The 25,287-nt window shown below is 38.5% G+C and overlaps 1 protein-coding gene across 1 annotated transcript; it reads right to left on the bottom strand.

The window, feature by feature from the left end:
- Positions 1-21,344: 21,344 nt before the first annotated feature.
- On the bottom strand, positions 21,345-23,728 carry Gm20909 (predicted gene, 20909). Its single transcript, NM_001384234.1, has 2 exons — positions 23,562-23,728; positions 21,345-22,448 (listed from the first exon to the last, which is right to left on the bottom strand). The coding sequence occupies exon 2, from the start codon at positions 22,165-22,167 to the stop codon at positions 21,484-21,486; it is 684 nt and encodes a 227-aa protein (NP_001371163.1). The 5' UTR covers positions 22,168-22,448; positions 23,562-23,728; the 3' UTR covers positions 21,345-21,483.
- Between the last annotated feature and the right edge of the window lie 1,559 nt (positions 23,729-25,287).

The following is a 25,287-nucleotide window of genomic DNA, read 5'->3' as shown; positions in this document are numbered from 1 at the left end:
TATCAAGTGTCTATAAATGTGTGGCTTTCTTTCTGGTTCTTCAGTTCTAGTCCACTGATCCATCTGTCAGTCTCTGTATCAATACCATGTAGGTTTTTTTTTTTATCACTACTGCTCTATACTAGAGTTTGAGGTCCAGGATTGCTCTGAGCCAGGATAGCAGTGGAGTCACAGAGTAGGACCCTGGCAATGCCTTTAAAGTCGAAATGTCTCAGGGCTTTCTAGCTCTCAAATTGTACTGAAATGCTGATGATAACTTCTAAAAAGTACTTGGTTTTTCTGAGGGTAGGCTGGCTTAGGTGATTAACACCTGTAGCCTAACAGAGGAGGATTAAGCAATGCAGCCTTTTTTCTAGCTCAGCAGGAATTGCTGGGCTCTAACTTTGAGCCAACAAGCCAGGTGTCACTGGAAGAGAAGGAATTTAGAGAAGTGATTATAGAAGTTATTACTAAGTTATAAAAATATTTTTATGAAATTTATATAAGGGCAAAGCAGAAAGATCCTAAGTGCGGAAAGGGAAAAATTCTTCTAAGTGAGTAAAAGGAAAAAAAAAAATAGTCTAAGTGGAGAAAGGCAAAAAAAAAATTTTTTCTCTCTCGATTTTCCTTGTCTCTTTGTCCTCAGCACTTATAAATATTTCAGAATACATGACCTCATGTTACAAAGTTCATCAACTGTCTCAGATCAACAGGTTCACTGAAGTTATCAAACCATAACTATGATATTAGTGAAGTTTTGTATAGGTAAACCCAATCAATATTTTATCTTTTACCCTAGAACCTATAATAAATCATTAGTTCCCTTCTGATGACCTTTGGTTAATTGTTATACAACCTCTTGGAATGTGCTCTGAATAAGAGAAAGCCTAGTTACTATCTAATAGCAATTAGCCAGTGACACTAGGAAAACTGGCAGTTCTCATTGCAGTTTTGACTATCAGAAAAAGGACCTAATAGCCCTTTTAGTTTGGGGAGAATTTTATTGAGTATTTTGCATTGATATGCATAAAAGAATTTGGTCTGAAGTTGCCTTAATCTGGAATCAATTCACCAATAAAAACAAATAGACTAACAGACTGGCTATATAAACAATACACAACATTTTGCTGCATAAAAGAAACCCACCTCGCCCTTCCACTCGACTCGAGACTCGAGCCCCGGGATACCTTGCCAGCAGAGTCTTGCCCAACACCCACAAGGGCCCACACGGGACTCCCCACGGGACCCTAAGACCTCTGGTGAGTGGAACACAGCGCCTGCTCCAATCCAATCGCGCGGAACTTGAGACTGCGGTACACAGGGAAGTAGGCTACCCGGGCTTGATCTGGGGCACAAACCCCTACCACTCCACTCGAGCCCCGGGCTACCTTGCCAGCTGAGTCGCCTGACACCCGCAAGGGCCCACACAGGATTCCACACGTGATCCTAAGACCTCTAGTGAATGGAACACAACTTCTGCCAGGAGTCTGGTTCGAACACCAGATATCTGGGTACCTGCCTTGCAAGAAGAGAGCTTGCCTGCAGAGAATACTCTGCCCACTGAAACTAAGGACAGTGCTACCCTCCAGGTCTGCTCATAGAGGCTAACAGAGTCACCTGAAGAACAAGCTCTTAACAGTGACAACTAAAACAGCTAGCTTCAGAGATTACCAGATGGCGAAAGGCAAACGTAAGAATCCTACTAACAGAAATTAAGACCACTCACCATCATCAGAACGCAGCACTCCCACCCCACCTAGTCCTGGGCACCCCAACACAACCGAAAATCTAGACCCAGATTTAAAAACATTTCTCATGATGATGATAGAGGACATCAAGAAGGACTTTCATAAGTCACTTAAAGAATTACCCTGAGAGCACTGCTAAAGAGTTACAGGCCCTTAAAGAAAAGCAGGAAAACACAGCCAAACAGGTAGAAATCATTAAAGAAAAACAGGAAAACACATCCAAACAGGTGATGGAAATGAACAAAACCATACTAGAACTAAAAGGGGAAGTAGACACAATAAAGAAAACCCAAAGCGAGGCAACGCTGGAAATAGAAACCCTAGGAAAGAGATCTGGAACCATAGAGGCGAGCATCAGCAACAGAATACAAGAAATGGAAGAGAGAATCTCAGGTGCAGAAGATTCCATAGAGAACATCGACACAACAGTCAAAGAAAATACAAAATGCAAAAGGATCCTAACTCAAAACATCCAGGTAATCCAGGACACAATGAGAAGACCAAACCTACGGATAATAGGAATTGATGAGAATGAAGATTTTCAACTTAAAGGGCCAGCTAATATCTTCAACAAAATAATAGAAGAAAACTTACCAAACATAAAAAAAGAGATGCCCATGATCATACAAGAAGCCTACAGAACTCCAAATAGACTGGACCAGAAAAGAAATTCCTCCCGACACATAATAATCAGAACAACAAATGCACTAAATAAAGATAGAATATTAAAAGCAGTAAGGGAGAAAGGTCAAGTAACATATAAAGGAAGGCCTATCAGAATTACACCAGACTTTTCACCAGAGACTATGAAAGCCAGAAGAGCCTGGACAGATGTTATACAGACACTAAGAGAACACAAATGCCAGCCCAGGCTACTATACCCGGCCAAACTCTCAATTACCATAGATGGAGAAACCAAAGTATTCCACGACAAAACCAAATTCACACAATATCTTTCCACGAATCCAGCCCTTCAAAGGATAATAACAGAAAAGAAGCAATACAAGGACGGAAATCACGCCCTAGAACAACCAAGAAAGTAATCATTCAACAAACCAAAAAGAAGACAGCCACAAGAACAGAATGCCAACTCTAACAACAAAAATAAAAGGGAGAAACAATTACTTTTCCTTAATATCTCTTAATATCAATGGACTCAATTCCCCAATAAAAAGACATAGACTAACAGACTGGCTACACAAACAGGACCCAACATTCTGCTGCTTACAGGAAACCCATCTCAGGGAAAAAGACAGACACTACCTCAGAGTGAAAGGCTGGAAAACAATTTTCCAAGCAAATGGACTGAAGAAACAAGCTGGAGTAGCCATTTTAATATCGGATAAAATCGACTTCCAACCCAAAGTTATCAAAAAAGACAAGGAGGGACACTTCATACTCATCAAAGGTAAAATCCTCCAAGAGGAACTCTCAATTCTGAATATCTACGCACCAAATGCAAGGGCAGCCACATTCATTAGAGACACTTTAGTAAAGCTCAAAGCATACATTGCACCTCACACAATAATAGTGGGAGACTTCAACACACCACTTTCTTCAAAGGACAGATCGTGGAAACAGAAACTAAACAGGGACACAGTGAAACTAACAGAATTTATGAAACAAATGGACCTGACAGATATCTACAGAACATTTTATCCTAAAACAAAAGGATATACCTTCTTCTCAGCACCTCAAGGGACCTTCTCCAAAATTGACCATATAATTGGTCACAAAACAGGCCTCAATAGATACAAAAATATTGAAATTGTCCCATGTATCCTATCAGACCACCATGGCCTAAGACTGATCTTCAATAACAATATAAATAATGGAAAGCCAACATTCACGTGGAAACTGAATAACACTCTTCTCAATGATACCTTGGTCAAGGAAGGAATAAAGAAAGAAATTAAAGACTTTTTAGAGTTTAATGAAAATGAAGCCACAACGTACCCAAACCTATGGGACACAATGAAAGCATTTCTAAGAGGGAAACTCATAGCTCTGAGTGCCTCCAAGAAGAAACAGGAGAGAGCACATACTAGCAGCTTGACAACACATCTAAAAGCTCTAGAAAAAAAGGAAGCAAATTCACCCAAGAGGAGTAGACGGCAGGAAATAATCAAACTCAGGGGTGAAATCAACCAAGTGGAAACAAGAAGAACTATTCAAAGAATTAACCAAACGAGGAGTTGGTTCTTTGAGAAAATCAACAAGATAGATAAACCCTTAGCTAGACTTACTAAAGGGCACAGGGACAAAATCCTAATTAACAAAATCAGAACTGAAAAGGGAGACATAACAACAGATCCTGAAGAAATCCAAAACACCATCAGATCCTTCTACAAAAGGCTATACTCAACAAAACTGGAAAACCTGGACGAAATGGACAAATTTCTGGACAGATACCAGGTACCAAAGTTGAATCAGGATCGAGTTGACCATCTAAACAGTCCCATATCACCTAAAGAAATAGAAGCAGTTATTAATAGTCTCCCAACCAAAAAAAAGCCCAGGACCAGATGGGTTTAGTGCAGAGTTCTATCAGACCTTCAAAGAAGATCTAATTCCAGTTCTGCACAAACTATTTCACAAAATAGAAGTAGAAGGTACTCTACCCAACTCATTTTATGAAGCCACTATTACTCTGATACCTAAACCACAGAATGATCCAACAAATTTAGAGAACTTCAGACCAATTTCTCTTATGAATATCGATGCAAAAATCCTCAATAAAATTCTCGCTAACCGAATCCAAGAACACATTAAAGCAATCATCCATCCTGACCAAGTAGGTTTTATTCCAGGGATGCAGGGATGGTTTAATATACGAAAATCCATCAATGTAATACATTATATAAATAACTCAAAGACAAAAATCACATGATCATCTCGTTAGATGCAGAAAAAGCATTTGACAAGATCCAACACCCATTCATGATAAAAGTTCTGGAAAGATCAGGAATTCAAGGCCCATACCTAAACATGATAAAAGCAATCTACAGCAAACCAGTAGCCAACATCAAAGTAAATGGAGAGAAGCTGGAAGCAATCCCACTAAAATCAGGGACTAGACAAGGCTGTCCACTTTCTCCCTACCTTTTCAACATAGTACTTGAAGTATTAGCCAGAGCAATTCGACAACAAAAGGAGATCAAGGGGATACAAATTGGAAAAGAGAAAGTCAAAATATCACTTTTTGCAGATGATATGATAGTATATATAAGTGACCCTAAAAATTCTACCACAGAACTCCTAAACCTGATAAACAGCTTCGGTGAAGTAGCTGGATATAAAATAAACTCAAACAAGTCAATGGCCTTTCTCTATACAAAGAATAAACAGGCTGAGAAAGAAATTAGGGAAACAACACCCTTCTCAATAGTCACAAATAATATAAAATATCTTGGCGTGACTCTAACTAAGGAAGTGAAAGATCTGTATGATAAAAACTTCAAATCTCTGAAGAAAGAAATTAAGGAAGATCTCAGAAGATGGAAAGATCTCCCATGCTCATGGATTGGCAGGATCAACATTGTAAAAATGGCTATCTTGCCAAAAGCAATCTACAGATTCAATGCAATCCCCATCAAAATTCCAACTCAATTCTTCAACGAATTGGATGGAGCAATTTGCAAATTTGTCTGGAATAACAAAAAACCTAGGATAGCAAAAAGTCTTCTCAAGGATAAAATAACTTCTGGCGGAATCACCATGCCAGACCTAAAGCTTTACTACAGAGCAATTGTGATAAAAACTGCATGGTACTGGTATAGAGACAGACATGTAGACCAATGGAATAGAATTGAAGACCCAGAAATGAACCCACACACCTATGGTCACTTGATCTTCGACAAGGGAGCTAAAACCATCCAGTGGAAGAAAGACAGCATTTTCAACAATTGGTGCTGGCACAACTGGTTGTTATCGTGTAGAAGAATGCGAATCGATCCATACTTATCTCCTTGTACTAAGGTCAAATCTAAGTGGATCAAGGAACTTCACATAAAACCAGAGACACTGAAACTTATAGAGGAGAAAGTGGGGAAAAGCCTTGAAGATATGGGCACAGGGGGAAAATTCCTGAACACAACAGCAATGGCTTGTGCTGTAAGATCGAGAATTGACAAATGGGACCTAATGAAACTCCAAAGTTTCTGCAAGGCAAAAGACACCGTCAATAAGACAAAAAGACCACCAACAGATTGGGAAAGGATCTTTACCTATCCTAAATCAGATAGGGGACTAATATCCAACATATATAAAGAACTCAAGAAGGTGGACTTCAGAAAATCAAATAACCCCATTAAAAAATGGGGCTCAGAACTGAACAAAGAATTCTCACCTGAGGAATACCGAATGGCAGAGAAGCACTTGAAAAAATGTTCAACATCCTTAATCATCAGGGAAATGCAAATCAAAACAACCCTGAGATTCCACCTCACACCAGTCAGAATGGCTAAGATCAAAAATTCAGGTGACAGCAGATGCTGGCGTGGATGTGGAGAAAGAGGAACACTCCTCCATTGTTGGTGGGAGTGCAGGCTTGTACAACCACTCTGGAAATCAGTCTGGCGGTTCCTCAGAAAACTGGACATAGTACTACCGGAGGATCCAGCAATACCTCTCCTGGGCATATATCCAGAAGATGCCCCAACTGGTAGTGGTAGTTTAATGAAAATGAAGGGACAATATACACAAACTTATGGGACACAATGAATGTAGTCCCACAAAGAAAACCAACAGCTCTGAATGCCACCACAAAAAAACCAGACAGAGCACACACTAAGAGCTTGACAGCACACCTAAAAGCTCTAGAACAAAAGGAGGCAAATTTACAAGGGGGAGTAGATAGCAGAAAATAATCAAACTCAGTGCTGGAATCAACCAAGTGGGCACAAAAAGAACTATTCAAAGTATCAACCAAACCAGGAGCCTGTTCTTTGAAAGTAGTATCAAGATAGATACACCCTTAGCAAGATGAACTTGAGGGCACAGGGATAGTATCCTAATTAACAAAATCATAAATGAAAAGGGAGACATAAGACCAGAACCTGAGGAAATTTTAGGCATCATCACATCCTACTACAAAAGGCTATACTAAAAAAACTGGAAAACTTGGACAAAATGGACAATTTTGTAGACAGAAATCAGGTACCAAAGTTAAATCCAGATAAGAATAAAGATCTAAACAGCCCCATATCCCCTAAAGAAATAGAAGCAGTCACTAATAGTCTCCTAACCAAATAATGCCCAGGACCACCCACATGGGTTTAGTGCAGAGTTCTATCAGACCTTCAAAAAAGAACTAATTCCAACTGTTCTCAAACTATTTCACAAAATAGAAACAGAAAGTACCCTATTCAATTCATTCTATAGATACCACAATTACTCTGATAACTAAACCATATAAAGTCCCAACAAAATAGAAGACTTCAGACCAATTTCCCTTATGAATATTGATGCAAAAAATATTCAATAAAATCCATGCAAACTGAATCTCAGAACATATCACAAAGATCATCAATAATGATCAAGTACGCTTCATCCCAGGGATGCAGGGATGGATTAATATAAGGAAACACATCAACGTAATCCACTATATAAGTAAACTGAAAAACAAAAACCGCATGATCATCTCCTTACATGCTGAGAAATCATTTAACGAAATCCAACACCCATTCATGATAAAAGTCATGGAAAGATCAGGAATTCAAGGCCCATACTTGAACATAATAAAAGCAGTATATAGCAAAACAGTAGTCAACATCAAACTAAATGGAGAGAAACTAAACCCAATCCCACTAAAATCAGGGACTAGACAAGGCTGCCACTTTCTTCCTATCTATTCAATATATCACTTGAAATCCTAGCCAGAGCAATTGGACAACAGAAGTAGATCAAGGGAGCACCATGGTCCCTGGACCGGGGGATTCTGTGGACACCCACAAGGACCCACACAGGATCCTCCACGGGATCCTAAGACCTCTGGTGGGTGGAACACAGCGCCTGGTCCAATCAAATTGCCCAGGACCCTAGACTGCACATTATTATTATGCACATCCGATAGGCATGTGTGTGTGTGTGTGTGTGTGTGTGTGTGTGTGTGTGTGTGTGTGTGTTTGTGTGTGCATATAAGCGTGTAGGTATGTAGAACTTGTGACCAGAGGAATGCAATCATGCAGTGTCTTTCTTTATTTCTCTCTGCCATTTTCCTATGATGCAGTGTGTTGATTAGAATATCTTTTGCCCATGGGATGTGGCACTATTACAAGGTGTTGGCTTGTTTGAGGAAGTGTATCATTGTGTAGGCTTGCTTTTATGTAGTGCACAATCTCTGCCCAGTGACAAAAATTGATCCTCTTCCTTGCTAACTTTGGCCACAAGCTTCCACATTGTTGCCTTCAGACTAAGATATAGACCAATTACTTCCTTCCCCAGCACCTCCTCTTCCTGGATGCTGCCATGCTTCCTACCAAGATAATAATGTACTGACCCTCTGAATCTGTAAGACAACCTCAATTAAGTTTTCCCTATAAGAGTTTCCTGTGTCATGATGTCTCTTCACATCAATGAAACCCTGTTGAACATAGGCAGTATGTTAGCCTAATTTTTAATGCTTACAAGATAATTGCACCCAGCATGCAAGCACAAAGTAAAGATGATGAATGAGTTTCTGTATTTTTTGAACTTCTGAATTTTTGAATGAATGAGGGGATTGGGAAAATTAGAAAGTTTTGGGAAGGAGATAGAGAGAGGACCTTTTGGGCTCCTGCCACTTGCTTTTGCATTCAATATATCTATTTTAAAACAACACCAACAACTAAAACAACCAACGACTGGGCATCCATACAACAGATTCACAGAGAAGACACCAAAGGGCAATACATTCTTGTAAATCATTTTTCAGCTAATGTCTGGTGTATTGAGCCTAAGGATTTTACTGTCAAACCCTGATGATTAATCACTAGATTGTATCCCCTAATACAATGATGAATGACACTGTGGTCAATAGGACAGTTAACGTGTATAAATACATCGTTTTTCACACAGTCAGTTTGAATTGTTACTATATTTCCCAGTTTTTTTTTTTTTTTGCATTTTATCTCCATTAGTGTGTTGTTTTCAGCCCTCACTTGCTACATAGAAAACGGAATCTTTTACAATATATTTCATTTAGGGTGCACAATGGAACCTAAAGACTATTTCAGTCCATTTCAAAGTAGAGCTCTCTGTTCTCTTTCCAAAATTGAATTTAAACTGTTTTCAAATATATTTTGCAGTTGTGTGGCTTAGTTTAATTAAGATTGGGGGGGGGTTATTTCTCCCACAGTCCCAGTTGTCTAAAACTGGGAAAACTGTCTAGAAATGTTGTGGAACCTTTGTGACTGTGCCCTAGGAGAAGTAGATCCGTGGGGCAAGAAGGAGCGAGCTGGGTGGTTCTGAACTAAATCTTGGATTCTAAATCCAACCAAATGTGAGAAGGGCCCATTCAGGCTCTCAATGCCACAGATGAACTTGTTGTTTCCTCCTATGTTCTCTTTATCATGACAGTCTGTTCCTCGTGAGTGTTTGCCATATACATCTCTTCCTGAACATTGATTGTGTCAGGAGTTTTGACAACTTGACTTAAAAATAAGTATTGTAAGTGTACATCTGTTTCTCCACCTCTTCCTCTTCCCCCTCCCTCCCTCCCTCCCTCCCTCCCTCTCTCTCTCTCTCTCTTTCTCTCTCTCTTTCTCTCTCTCTCTCTCTCTCTCTCTCTCTCTCTCTCTCTCTCTCTCTCTCTCTCTCTCTCTCTCTGTGTGTGTGTGTGGGTGTTGTGTCAAATATATTGCTGTCAATTTTGCCTTCATGTATTTTTTTAATGTGTGTGTGTGGAATCATTTTTCACATTAAAAATTATTCTCACTTTTCATAAATTTCAGTGTAATCTTCAATTTTAGGGAGATAAGCTTCCAAATGGCTTTTTTTCTGGAACTCAAGAAATTGGAATGCTCCATAGATTTATGACCTGAGTGAGAATTTTCAATAGGTTCCCAGTGATGCTGTGGGGCCATACTTAAGATCTGTGTAGCAGTTAGAGGAGCCTCTGTGTTCTTTGAGCCCTGCATTTAGAGAATAACTACGAATTGTTTGTACAGTTGGCTCTAGCATAGAGACTCTTCTTTAAAATTGTTTTCTCTTTCTCACTAGATGCCATGCATTGGAAAGTCCTTCCACATGGAAACTACTGACCATATTTAATGGTGGAGAAAGGAGATTCACAGTAAATTATAAATGAAGAAAACAAAAGTTACAGCCCTATAACTGATACTCCCACAGCTAAAGCTGTGTGGAAGCATGGAGAATGTTGGAGGACTTGCAAAATTTGTTTGGATCTCATTCCTCCTCATTGCTCACATAATTTAGTACTTAATATCCTCGTGATTTCATAGATATATTTTTCTAAATACTTCTTAATTAAGTTGTGTGAATGTGTGTAACTCTGTGAATGTCTCTGTGCATATCTCTCTTTCTATGTATATTTTTCTCTGTCTCTGTGCCTACTTGTGTGTCTCTGTGTGAATGTTTATGTGCATGTCTCACTCTGTATGTCTAAGTTTCTCTGTCTTTCTGTCTCTGTCTGTCTATCTATGCCTCACATCTAAACTCATTTCTTCTCCTTGCTTACCTTCTTCTTCTATTGTTTTTCCTTCTTTGCCTTATCCTTCTCCTCCTTATTCTTTTCTCCTTCGCCTTCTCCTCCTACTCCTGTTTCTTTCTTCTTCTTCTTCTTCTTCTTCTTCTTCTTCTTCTTCTTCTTCTTCTTCTTCTTCTTCTTCTTCTTCTTCTTCTTCTTCTTCTTCTTCTTCTTCTTCTTCTTCTTCTTCTTCTTCTTGTTCTATGCCTTTGACTTTTCCTTCTCTCATTCTTCTTCTCTCCTTCTCTCCTCTTTATTTAACCTTCTCCTTTTCTACTTCTCCAAGTCCTTCTCCTTCCTTTTGCTCTTCCTCTTCCTCTTCTCTTGTTCTTCTTCCTTCTCCTTCTCCTTGTCGTTCTGCTCCACCCATTCCTCTTCCCTTCCTTCTTCTCCTCTTCCTCTCCATATTCTTCTCCTTCTCTTTCTTTTTCTCCTTCTACTTTTTTCTCTATCTCACCCTCCCTCACTCCCTCCTACCCTTACCCTACCCTCCCTGATGCATTCACAGACTCTCCTCCAGTACTACTGGTCATTTGAATTTTGTCTTGCCAAGCTATGAAGACAAGGATGGTCTCCTGAGGCATCCCCTGTTACTGGTCTTTTCCATATGTCTTTTCAATTGTCCTTTCACTGTTTTACAGATTTCTTCTAAGATCATTTTACCCCACCCCACCTCCATGCCTTGATTTCTTCTGGTGGGAGTCTCCAGAGTTTCAAACTCACATCCTCTCTGATGGTGTTCTGCCTGAGAAACCACAAAATCTGTAGGCTAGAGTTAAATTTGATCATTGAGCTTGGGGCATTGTGCTATGTACCAAGTGCCTGGTCTCCAGTCATGCTGAAGTCCTTAAACCTGATGAAACCTAATGGGTCGTAATTTTCACCTACATGGGAAGGAAGGCATTTACTCAGTGTTTCTGGAACCCTGGCTCCTGGTGAATTTACCAAACCCACAAGCACTCCCGCCCTGCAGTGGCTAATGGCTAGCAGTCACATACAAAATGACCAAAGGTTCTGATTTTCAGGTTAGATAACTTCTAGTTACCTAGCAACAGCAAGATAACAAGCCCAATATATGAGAGGCTACTTGGCCCTACATCAGTCTCTCATTCTTTCTCTCTCTCTCTCTCTCTCTCTCTCTCTCTCTCTCTCTCTCTCTCTCTCTCTCTCTCTCTCTCTCTTTCTCTCTCTCTCTCTCTCTCTGTCTAACTTTTACAATCCTTACTCTCTGTAAACTTTTACCTCTTTCTCTAAGCGTTCAACTTTCTTACTCTCTAACTTGCTTTCTGTCTTTCCTTCTATGTCTTTCCCCATCTCTCCTTTTGGCCATAGCAAGTCTAACAATCTTTTTACTCTTTTTTTTCTCCTTGCTGTCTAAAATAAAGCTCTAAAACATTAGACTGTCTATGTTTTTAGGCCCAATATGGGATGCCAGAGACAAAGAATCTGGTACCATTGTCTTCCCCTAGTTCACCCCCATCCGTGTAGTTTCAGTGGATTTACACAGCCAGATGCACAATCAGGTATGCATGGTAATTATCCTTCACTCCTCCCATGTCAGCCTTCACAGAGCACAGAACCTTCTGCCGTCCATGTTCTCTCTCACTTCACCAACTTGCCCTACACCCACAGTTTCACACTGGACACTTAACATTACTACAAATTATTAAAATGTAACTGCATTTAAATTTAAAAATCATCTCCTCATTTGAGTTGGTAACAATCCAATGCTTAACAGATATTTGTTAGTAGTGCTTACCTGTTGACATTGATACCATGAACTTCTTATTACTTCTGGTGCTATGTGATTTTTTTTTCAAGCAAGATGAGGACTTGAACAATTTCTGAAATCATGTCTTTGGACTCACAGCACTTACGTGATGTAGTTCTAGTTTCCCAGAGACTTCCAGTATCTGTGATGAGCCATGAACTTGGAACATCTGCAGCATGACCCAGAGTTTCATTAGACTGAGCAGAGAGATCTCAAGATTTGATTGCTTTCTCTGTCCAAAGTATATATATACGATTAAATTACAACTGCATAGTGGTTTTTATTACTCTGTGTTATTATCATTTCAAATCCTCTTATTTCTTGGCTGAGTTGCTAAATGGTACCTTGTTCTGTGAACCAGCTGCCATTTTTGTTCTAAAGCGATTTGATGGATCTTTTCAGCTTTCCTAGTTCCATTTACTGAGAAAGGTAGCTTCTCTCTGAGGTTATGGTCTCAGAAGTTGTTGGATGTTTCAAACCCTTCCCTGGAATGATTGGGACTCTGCAAAAAAGGAATTAAGAATTTTGAAACAAAAGTGAGGAACTACTTGGTGTCTTCTTCTTGTCCTGTGAAAATTCTGAGATCCATTCTTACAACTGGAAATATTCAAACACATTAAAATTATTCTACAATGAGAAAATCAACTGCATTATAATCCTGATACTTACTGACACATGAGTTATAAGGATGTTCTTTATTAAAAAATCAATTAGTTCTTACACTCTTTATTTCGTTCTAGAACACATTTTCCCCCTTTTAACAGCTGAAAAATCTATTTTACTTCAATTTCATTTTTAAAAATTCGTATTATTTTAAAAATTTTAGTGGTAATTGTAATAAGTATCTATAAAGTGTTGCAGATGGATCATGCCCCCTCTTTATGTGGCTAATGGAAGGTTATTTTAAAAAATTCTTCCTAATGAACATCTATTCTTGTTGTTGTTTTTGTTGTTGTTGTTATTGATGTTGTTAGATGTTATTACTTGACTTCAGGAATGTTTAATGCTAATGAGGGTCTTATTGTTCTCCAGATGTCTCCTTTCACCCTCCCAATATATATAATATATATGTATATATATATATATATATATATATGTTTGTAAAATGTGGTGAGTCCCTGTATGCACATTATCAAATGTTTCTGATTCAACTTGTGCACAAAGCAATCTACATTTTGTCTTTTTACATTGGTGTTCTTTTGCAGGGAAATGAAATACCAAAGCCTATCTGAAAGTAAGGATTTTTCAAAAGTCTCATTTCCTTGGGAATTCTAAATAAAAGTTTATATTCATTATGGAGAATGTATTATGAGCTTGTCAAGAGCATTTGAATATGAATTTCTTTCCTGTTATGTTTATTTTTCTTTGGTGATTTGAAGTGGAAGCTACTCACAGGAAAAAAAAAGAGAGATATCTAAAACTACTTCTCATTATCTCACTTTCTTTAAATTGAGATTTCTGATGTTGAAGAGGAATGAAGTGAGTGTGCAGATTTTGTCCACATAACTCCTAAAAGAAAGAGTAATAGTCATGTTCCACAAACACATGTATTCAACACCCCAATTAAATTGCATGGGTACTGGCTGAATCTAAAGTCCCTGTAAATGAATGTGTGTGTGTGTGTGTGTGTGTGTGTGTGTGTGTGTGTGTGTGTGTGTGTGTGTGTGAATGTTTCCATGTGTGTGTGTGTCTGTGACTCAGTATATCTAGGTGTATATGTACATGTGTGTGTTAGGATTATATTGCTGTAAACAGACACACTTATCAATGCATGTTTTATTAGAAAACCATTTAATTGGGGCTGGCTTACAGGTTCAGAAGTTCAGTCCATTATCATCAAGGTAAGAATATGTCAGGATCCAGGCAGGCATGGTTCATTTGGAGCTGAGAGTTCTATAACTTCATCTGATAGCTGCTTGGAAATGAATAGCTTCCAGGCAGTAGGCAGAGGGCCTGAAAAGTCTGTTCCCACAAAACACCAAATGTGTTTTTGAGTGTTTATGTGAGTATTAGTATGGGTTTTATTGCCATGAAGTGTCACCAGGATCATAGTAAATCTTGAACACTTTGTAACTTCTTTTCAGAGGTTTACTTCATTATTGTCATGGCTGGAAACATGGTAGCCTTCAGACAGACAAAGTGCTGGAGAAGGAGATGAGTTTTAGGTCTTGATATACAGGAAGCAGATGGAGACTGTGTCAAACTGGGGATTGCTTAAGGACAGCAGACCTCCAAGCCTACCACCACATTGTTACATTTCTCCCAACAAGATCACACCAACTCAACAAAGACACATCTCCATCAGTGTCCCAACTACTCCACCAATGTCACACCTCATGAAACTATTTCACACTTCCTGAGAGTGCCACACCTATTGGCACTATTTATTTGGGCCCATTAACATTATTCTTAAAACTGTTCAATGGACAAAAGGTAACTTTAATGAAAGAAATAAAGAATGTTTCAAAAAATAAACAGGAGTATGTATGTCTTGGTTACTGTTCTATGCTGTGAGAGACATCATGACCAAACAAACTTATAAGAGGAAACATTTAATTGTGGTCTTAGAGTTCCAGAGGGCAAGTCCAGGATATCATGGTAGACACCATGGCAACACAGAGGCAAAACATGTAGAGCAGTAGTTGAGAGCGAACAACTTATGATGGAGATGGCAGAGAGTAATGAAAGAGGGAGAGAGAGAGAGAGAGAGAGAGAGAGAGAGAGAGAGAGAGAGAGAGAGAGAGAGAGAGAGAGAGAGAGAGAGAGAGAGAGAGAAAGAGAGAAAGAGAGAAAGAGAGAAAGAGAGAAAGAGAGAGAGATAGAGAGAGTCTGATGGGTTTTTGATATTTCAAGGCTCTGTGACAAATCTCCTTTAATAATAAAACAACTCCTAATTCATTCTAAACAGCCCATCACCCGGAAAACTAACACATTTGAACGTGTGATCATCTGTGGCACACAATTATTCAAACGAATAAAGGAATGAAAAAGAAAATGATATCAACTAATAAGTGGCCATGACACTTGGTAGTATAGTTTATATCATTACTTTTCATTTCTCTCAGGTTAGGGTTATTTGCATAACATATTTCTGATCAGCAATCATTCTCAAATAATCCAAAGGCATCCTAACCCCACCACACACACACACACACACACACACATTTCTACTTGATTAACGATATTGGCATTACTTATTTTTATGGAAACATATCCCTTATTCCTGATTTAGTTCAAATCGTGGGAAATGTTGATGTATAATTAATTCCTATTCATAATGGGATAATACAGAAGTCAACAATATTGAATCCATTGTTTCTTGGAGCTGAAGATTTTCCATCGATTTAGTAAAATATAAATATGATTTTAAAAGAAGGCAACACCCTGAAAAAGTCTTATTTTCATCTTTTCATTATTTACAGACCATTCTGTGGTATAAATAGGAATCTAGAGGAAGAAAGGTGTTTAAAGTCACTGACACACACACTTAACCTAGGTTTCCTTTGCACAGGAAGAAGATATATCAATCCTCTATATATGGAGAGTTTCTCCAGGACCATTAATATATAAAAGTCTTCAGGTCTCTAGGTTAAAACAACATTGCTTTTGCCTATAATTTATGCAAAGTAACCTCTTTTATACAGTTATCATATTGTTGTGTGTATGCATACAGAATTATACAGGTAAGTCCAGAGGATAGGGAAGGGTATACTGTTTTCTGCTACTTCACTCCCTAATTTTCCCCTTGTGACAGGGTTTCTTGCTGAGCTAGGAGTGAGGCTGACATTCAGGAAGCCACAGTCATTCTTCTGTCTCTGCCACTCCAATTCCTAAGCACTGGTGTTTAGGTGAATGTTTGACCAAACACTTGGCTTTACCACTGGGCCATCTCCCTAGATTCTTCTTTATTTTAAATAACCTCTGGATGACTTTTGCCCTCAATGTAATGAAACTGCTCTATAAGAATTTGTTATTTAGAAGATGGCAATATAAGTGGTCTGTGTGTGTTCAGTACATGGTATATTAAGAACTACTTTCCTTAATACCTTGAGAATTGCATACAAATATTTTGATGGAATTTACTTTCCAATTATTTTAGTAACTCCTCCCAGAACAAAACCTGGCCCACTCCCACCTAACTCCTCCTGCCAACTTCATATCTCGTCTTCTCCCCTTTGTTACAACCCATTCAAATCATTTGTGTTTCCCATAAACTCTTAGACATCTGGCTTCCAGTAGAGCATGAACAATCTATAACCTTCAAAGTCAATACCTTTGATGAAAACTTACTATTCATCCTTCATCAACTTTCTATACCTTATCAGATAGCGATAAGGGATAGTGAGCCTTCCCATTCAGTGATGGAAGACAGAATGTCCTGATTTTGTGCAGAAAGACACAGTTTTTCTCTTACCTCTGTGCCTTACAAGATTTTCATTCTCTTCCTTGAGGATTTCTAAGTTTCAGCTCCTCTACTTCTTGCCTCTTTCTGTGAGTATTTGTGAATATGCATGTGTGTCTATATTACAGATGTCTCAGTATATATACAACTCAACTCATAGTGGGATTTTGCAATTAACTGCTGGCACTATCTCACACTAGACCATATTCCTTAATGCAGACTTGGTGTGGGTAAGTACCAGAAAGGAACTGGAGATTGCTAGATATCTTCAGAGTTAGTTGTAGTATAGGTGAAGTTTAGACTTCTGACCTTACATTCTGGCTAGCCCCTATGGGATTAAGATGCATGGATAAGGGATCAAGATCCTGAACTTGGATTGCATTTTTCTCCTTTTTGAACAAAACAGAGATATCCTTGAAGAGATAGATGGATCTTATCACTTTGTTTCAAATAAAGAATTCTGTGGTTAAATTGTTTTGAAATGTCAGTCATGGGTCTTAGATGAAGGCTTTGGTCCACAGTACAATGTTCATAGGTAGTACAATATGCACTCTGAAAAGTGATTGGAACCTGAGGGCTTTAATCAATGAGTTAATCAATCAATGGATATACAAGGAATGGGTAAGAAACTTGTAAATGAACGCGGTCATTTGGACATGTCTTCAAAGCTGTTTATTGTCTTTGGTCCCTTCTTGTGTTAATGCTGACTAGCTGCCAATAATTTGAACAATTGTGCTGCTTCATGCCCCTTTCATATTCATGTGATCATGGATCCTTCTTTCCTTTGTGATAGTAACATGTCAGGTTCAGAGGAAACATTGCTTAATTCTTTAATTTTTTTTTCTAGAAACGGCATGCTAAGTGTAGAACCAATGTTACCTAGTTGTTGTAGTTGGAATATTCAGCCATGGTATCTGTTGTCTTTGAGACTCAAGAACTTTGCTGCTACCCACACCACTGGTCTTTCTTCTGAATTCACTATTGTATTTCAGTAGATTTCAATATCATATGAAGTACCAGAAAATGAGTGAAAAATGACAGTGGTGAAATGTGTTTAGAATCATTAAATTACACACTTAAAAATAAATAAATCAATGGATTTATTTAGTATATAAATCAAACTCCAATAAAACTTCTGAAAAGGCTTAACCAAATGTGATGCTTCTCATGTGAGTTGTTATTTGTCATAGCACCTGTGATTTAGCTGTTAATAGTACTGGGTTTTATTACTTATGAATCAGACACCAATACATCCATGAAGGGGTTACACTCCATTTCCTCAGGAGAAAGAAATCAATTAAAAGTCATTGGATTTCTTGATGAGAATTTTTCTGGTCAAAGCTGAGTTGGCAGGAAGTTGGACAGACTGGGGTGTCTCCTAGAAAGTGTAACACAAATTAGAATGTAGGTGTTGTGAGGCTATAAGGCATATTCACTACTTGTCACCTATTATTGAGTATTATTGCTGTTGGAGGTACTTACCCTTCACTTCTGCCATGGAGGGAAGTGGGTCTACACCTAGGCAGAATGAGGAGATTGTGATGAGTAATGTTTGTGTGGGTTATGGAGCAGGATAAACCTTAATGTGCTGGGATTTTATTTATCTCCAACTTGACAATCTAGCGTCACCTTAGGAGAGAGAACAATTGAAGAATTGTCTCTATTCACTTGGTTTTTAGGTAAGTCTATGGGACATTTTCTTCATTGATGGTCGATGTGTGAGGGTAGGCAACTGTGGGTAAGCTCATCAGTAGTCATTTATAAAAGGAAAGATTTTACTCTGTATTTAAAATAAAATATTCGATCAAGCCACATGATTTTTGGTGATTTGAATAAGAATATACCCTATAGATTCATATATATGGATATTTACTCACCAGGGATTGGCAGTGTGTTTAAGGATTAGAAGGAATGAGAGAAGATGTGGCTTCATTGGAGGAAGTGGTTGTGTCAATAAGGGTGGTCTTTGAGTTTTCATGAAACCAATGTAATGGCAGAATATCTGTTTCTGTCTAAGGATCAATAGTTCTCTATTGCTCCAGTGCTGCGGTCACTGACTTGATGTTTGACTAAACTTCTGTAAGTGTAATCAAGCCCCCAGTTAATGCTTTGTTTCATAATAGTTGTTTTATCCATGATGTCTCTTCACAGCAATAGAACAATGACTAAGATAGGGTCAAGCAATAAGCACTCTTTCCTGGTAATGCTTCAAGTTCCTGTTTTGCCTTCCTTGGTAATAGTCTGTAACATGTAAGCTAATAACCCTTATATTCCCAAGTTATGTTTGATGTTAGTATTCTTCAGTGTGAGAAAGAAGCAAACTAGAACAATTGCATGTCATTATATACATGAGAATATCTTACCTTTAAATTAAAATAAAATATCTACACATTATTTATCCTTATAGGATAAGTGACAGTGGTAGTATTAGATATTTTTTTCCTCTAAGAAATTGTCTTACTTAAGGTTTCTATTGTTGTAAGAACATACCATGTCCAAAGAGCTAATTCCATAGCAAAAGTTTTATTCAGCTTATATTCCACATTGCTGTTCATCATCAAAGTAGTTTGGAAAGAAACTGAAACAACACAGGTTCCTGGAGCCAGAAGCTCATGCATAGGCCATGGAGTGGTGATGCTTATTGACATGCTCCTTAAGTCTTGCTTCCATAAGGAGCACAAGACTACCACCACAACGGTGTCCCCACCCACAATGAACTGGGTCCTCTCCCACCAATTAAGAAAATTCCTAAAAGCTTGATCTTAATGAGGCATTTTCTCAACTGAGGCTCCTCCTCTTGCAAGACTCTAGATCTTTTCAAGTTGCTATGAAACCAGTATGGCACTCTGAATGTAGTTGGCCTATGAGGAGGTGTGGCCTTGTAGGAGTGGGTGTGGCCTTTTTGGAGGAAGCATATCACTGTGAGGCTTTAAAGCTTTGCTCAGTGTGGAAGACAACATCCCTGCATGCAGAAGACTCTAAGCTTCCTCTCCACCACTACATATGCCCAGACACTTGCATGTTCACTTCCTTGATGATAGTGGACTGAACCTCTGAAACTGCAATGAAATGTTGAAAAGCCCTAATGAAATGTTTCTAATGAGTTGTCTTAGTCATAGTGATTTTTCACAGCATTGAAACCCTAATTAAGACATCCAGCTAGCATAGAAACTCTCCCAGATATCAAAATTAATCAACAATAAAGAGTATTTTCAAGTCATTTGGCATTCAAACTTATTCTAGAGAAAAAACACAAATGATTGAGTCCATGACAAGCCTGACTAAAAACAAAAACAAAAAACAATACAAAAACAAACAAACAAAAAACAAACAAACAAACAAAACAAAAACAAACAAAAAAACCTACAACAACAATAAAACCAACCAACCAAACAAACAAAAGAAACACTCAGAGTGCATATGGGACCCATTAAGACCCCCATGAAGCACAGGGGCTACTCAGGAGTAGTGACCAACATATTGGGCAACCTCATAGAGTTTGAAACCCATGAGAACTGGCATAGAAAAGAGATCAGCACATATGCATTGAGTACACCTTCACTGTTTTATGAGAAGGAGGTCACACATAAATTTGAGACAGGAATTTCCAGGGAATAGACAGGCTGAAATGGTACATAGGTATGTTGGGAGTCAGATGTTTGGAGGAGAGCCAGGGGAACAGGCCAGTGGTGAGCTTTTTGATGGTCATCTGGGGCACTCAACAGAGAACTCCAAAAGATCACAGGATTCATCCCAGGCAAAGATTGCACAGGGAAAGAACTCAGGATCCACGCCCCACCATATATTATCTCACAGTTTATTCATTTTCTCTTTTAAATTACTCTTTGATCTGATCAGCTGGCTATTTGTTAAGAAACCAAAGAACCTAATGTGGATATGCCCAATTTTAACTATTTGCACAAAATTTCTATTCTTCCTGGGTCTCCTGCTTCACATTTTGAGAACTGCATCTTAGAATTCATTTGTCCCTCGGTGTCCTCTAGTCCTTTGTGTGTCCTTTATTGTTTTTAAAGGTCACCATCAATTTAATCTTTCTTAACTTCTACCTGGTCTCTTTTCTGCATGTTAATATTGGATTTCTTAAAAAGATATCTTAATGGGAATAGATGACCATGTTGTCAAGAGCACTACTGTACCGCAAAAAAACTGGATTTGTTTTCTTGAATTCATATCCAATGGTTAACAATCAGCTTTAATGCCAGCTCCATGGGATCTGACAACTCATGTCTCTGTGGTCACCTATACTCTCAAGCTCATGCCCTACTCCCACCCATATAAATAAAGATAATAAATCTTAAAATGAGAGACAAGTTTCATTTGGTTTCATTATTCAAATGAAACCTTATTTTGTCTGATTTCTGAATCTCTTTGGATCAGTTTTCTGGGTTGCACTTTGTGTAACAAGGCCACATTCCTTTTATCTATCACTCTTTCCCCAACTTGTTGTTTCTCCCTCAGACTTCATACCAGAGATTCTATCTATGTCCTGTCTTTCTCTGCTTCTTCCTAAAAATCCATTTTTTGCTGCCATCCCTGCTCCTCTAAGTCATATCTCCAATTCCTTGCTCACTATGCAGACCACAGAATCTAAGTCCTGTCCATTTTAGCCTGAGTGATATTAGATGTATGCACTGTTCACAGCCTGCGTTGCAACTTTCATCTTCCTTTGATGTTCTTTCTACCATAGTCCATCTCTTCCAACAAAGTGTTCACTAAAAGCATGTCATGTCACACGTATTAATTTTTAGAACAAAACAAATTTTATTGACAAAGATACTGAGGTTGTCAAAGACCCATAGGTACCCAACACAGGAAAACAAACATTTTTTTTCAATCCTATAAGTTTACATTTCTGTACTTTGTGATTTTTTTAAATTTAAGTGATATTTGACACCAGAGTATAGACATAGATATGGAGGTCACCGAGAAATTTGATAAAGTACACAGTAGAATTGGCTAGAACTTTGTAAACAACCTTTCCGAACTTTTTGGATCCATCATCTCTGGTGTACTGCACCCAGGAACCTATTAAGAAGTCATTGTCATCACCTGATCTCGCCTCAGCCAGAGGGGTCTCTGGAATGATGTGGAGGTTACCTTCCTTGTAGTCATCCAGGAGCTGATAGACGTAGAGGACCGGATCCTTCTTGTAGGAAATGTAAAAATAGTCCTGTAAGAATGGCACCTGGGCTAGCACCATCCCACTCCAGTTGTCCTCAGAGCCATCTTTCCCCTCAAATTTGTGTTGTACCTCTCTGCCAACCAGTGCGCCTGCGAGGTGGACATCCCTCACCTGAGGAAAAACTACTTTGTGAGGCAAGACCTTAAGATTTAAAATCCTCTCATCGCTGTGGAGCTCCTGTCCGTAGACACTGTCAATTCCGTCATACTTCACCAAATAAAGAGAAGGGTTTGTTGGCAGTTGACCTAGAATGATGGCCTTCCAATGGGTGACAGGCTCATTACCTTCCTTCCACCCATGAGAAATTCTGCAGCCAACAATATTCCCCAGGGCCTGGGAAGAAGGCTTCCTCCTACTCTTCTTCTTGAGTGATGTCATGCTCAGACTCTTCAGATGTATTGTCTTCTACCTGGCTGTAGACCTGTTGTGGTAGATCACACTGTCTTGTGGCTTCCATTCCCTTCAAATATCATACTTGCTCATTGCCTGGGACTGAAGATCTTGCCCGTTTACACCAGACACAATGCTGTTGCCTCTGTCATATATATGAATTCCTGATGGGCAATGGTTATGGGTTGGGAGTGAATGCTGGACCAAGACTCTTCTCTACGAGAACTTCTGAGCAGGTGAAGAAGACTATGCTAAACAGATTTGAGCTCCTAAAATTAATTTTATAAAAATAAGAAGTTAATAAGTCAGCCATGGTGGTACACGCATTTAATCCCAGAACTCAGAAGGCAAGGACAGGCAGATTTCTAAATTAGAGACCAGCCTGGTCTACAAAGTGAGTTCCAGGGCAGTCAGTGCTATAGAGAGGAACCCTGTCTCAACAACAAACAACAACAACAACATCAAGTAAAGAAAACAAACGAAAATCAAACGAAAAACAAACAAAACAGAAATACAAACAAAAAATAACAAAACAAACAATCAAATGGAGAAGTTAATAGGAAGTGGTAGTGACACATAACTTTAATCATAGTACTCAAGAGGCAGAGTGAGGCAGACCTTAGTGAGAGAAAGACTAGTCTGGTCTACACAGTGAGTTTCCTGACAGCCATATCTAAACATACAGAAACTCAAATAAAATTAACCAAGCAAGCAAACAAACAAACAAAGAAACAAAGAAACAAGGGAAACAAGGAAATAAAAATAGTGTAATTAACAAGTAATTCTCTAGAGCTCAGAATAACATACTCAGATCAACATTTATTTCTTCAGACCTGAGTAAATTTGTCTCTGATGAGGATCCTCTCCTTGAATTTCTATGTCAATTTAGGTGGTGCTGTGACAATTACCCCCAATGATCAAGAAGAAGAGAAAAAAAAAAAAAGGCCAGAGGGGTCACCATGATTCTCTTGTACGCGTAAGCTCTGAGCTAAGTTCTTGCATTCACAAATATCTTCCCAGGGACACAGCACACCACTGTCCTTCTTTATTGTTTCTCCTGACCCAGCTTCAGAATTATTCGATGAAGCCATTGCATCACTGAACTCAAGAACAACTCAAAAAGTCGAGGCAATATCAGCCTTTTAGAACTAATAACTTCTAACATGCACATGGACAAACAGGAGCTTTGGCATTTTAGTGGAATTGTGATCTAGATATGGTTAGCAAGGATAATAAATTCAGGAGATAAACTAACCTAGACCATTCATCTCCCTTGCTAATAAACATGGGGAAAGTAGAATGTACAGTAACTCACTGTAGGAGAGAAAATTTTTAGCTTTCTGTAGCTATGAGGGTCCCAACTACTTCATAAATGTACTTACCAATAGAAAAATATCCTAGTCGTCAAGATCTCCTGATAGAGACCAGGCACCAAAAGCCTGTGGGAAAAAATGACCTGGCTTTGACACACCACTGTGAAGATAGTGAACTCACCTTGAATGGATTCTAGCGCCTCCAAGTGGAATAGATGCGCAACCTCCAGCCAGTGCTCTGTGACATCACCCTAGTTCAGCTTACATCATAGAACCCCTCTCAGGCTGGTTCCTTCCCTAGTTACACTCAGAAACATTCAGCATCTCGAATTTACCTTTTCATATGGCCTCCTAGAAATAATAAATGAAATCCCAACTGAAAGGCCTGATGATCTGAGTAATATTCTGCCAAAGAATTACACCCTTGCATGGTTTTTATTGTTTGGTTGTTGAATTTATATTTATTTGTTTGGTTTGTGTTTTGTTTTGTTTCATTTTTGTTTTTATTTTCGTTCTGAGAAAGTCTTCGGTTTCTGCCTTGACAACATCCATGGTGGTTATTTTTCATGTTCCAACCTTTCCCTTGGTTATCTTTAAGCTGTGCTTCTTATCATAAATATTGCCAGATTCTTTGAGGCAGCACACTGGATAGCACACCAATTTTCACTTTATGAAAACCCACAGTTAGAGGAGGACTATTTTTATGCAAACAAACCTGGAATTTGACAGGGTTAAATGACATGTATTGAAACCAATGGCAATCATGAATTATGGATTCTTTGGAAAGTAAGAGGACAACATAGATCTTGGGCATGCTTACAAAGTTGTGATAAAATTAAAAAAAAAAACCTGATATCTCCCAGTCATATTTTAAAGGTTTTTAAAATTTACCAGCACTTCTGATTATAAGTAATTTCATAGATTAAATGCAGTAAAACAGGATGAAATAGATGAGGTAATTTTACTTTTAAATATGTGTAGACAAAATACTGGACACAGGTATGTATAAAATTTACTTACAAATTAGAGGACACTTTAATTGTTCATGCCACATAGATCTTCAGTTCTTCAAAAAAAAATCCTTTTCAGTACCTTCCACGGTCCCCACCGTACCCTGTACATCATCTTCATAGGATATGACACTATCCATAGAGAGCTAGATCCTTCAACAACAGTCATCAAAAAAAAATCATTCCTTAAGGTGTGGCCACAGGCCAATGTGATGGAGGATCTTTATCTGAGATTCTATCTTCCCAGGTTGATTTAAGTTCACAAAAAAAAAAAAATCTAAGAAGGACCACTACATATCCATATCATCAATATTGATTGCCTCACTGTATGAAACATACATGCTATGGAGTGATTTAAGATGTCAACTACTGGATGAATGCCTTAAAAATGAGAGACAGAAGGAGAGAGAAAGAGAGAGAGAGAGAGAGAGAGAGAGAGAGAGAGAGAGAGAGAGAGAGAGAGAGAGAGAGAGAGAGAGATAAATATATTTCTCTGTAGTAAAGCTTTAGGTCTGGCATGGTGATTCTGCCAGAAGTTCTTTTATCCTTGAGAAGACTTTTTGCTATCCTAGGTTTTTTGTTATTCCAGACAAATTTGCAAATTGCTCCTTCCAATTCGTTGAAGAATTGAGTTGGAATTTTGATGGGGATTGCATTGAATCTGTAGATTGCTTTTGGCAAGATAGCCATTTTTACAATGTTGATCCTGCCAATCCATGAGCATGGGAGATCTTTCCATCTTCTGAGATCTTCTTTAATTTCTTTCTTCAGAGATTTGAAGTTTT

Source organism: Mus musculus, chromosome Y, assembly GCF_000001635.26.
Source record: "Mus musculus strain C57BL/6J chromosome Y, GRCm38.p6 C57BL/6J".
NCBI classification, from domain to species: Eukaryota; Metazoa; Chordata; class Mammalia; order Rodentia; family Muridae; genus Mus; species Mus musculus.
Note: the sequence above shows the minus strand (reverse complement) of the source record. Positions and strands in the feature narration are given on the sequence as shown.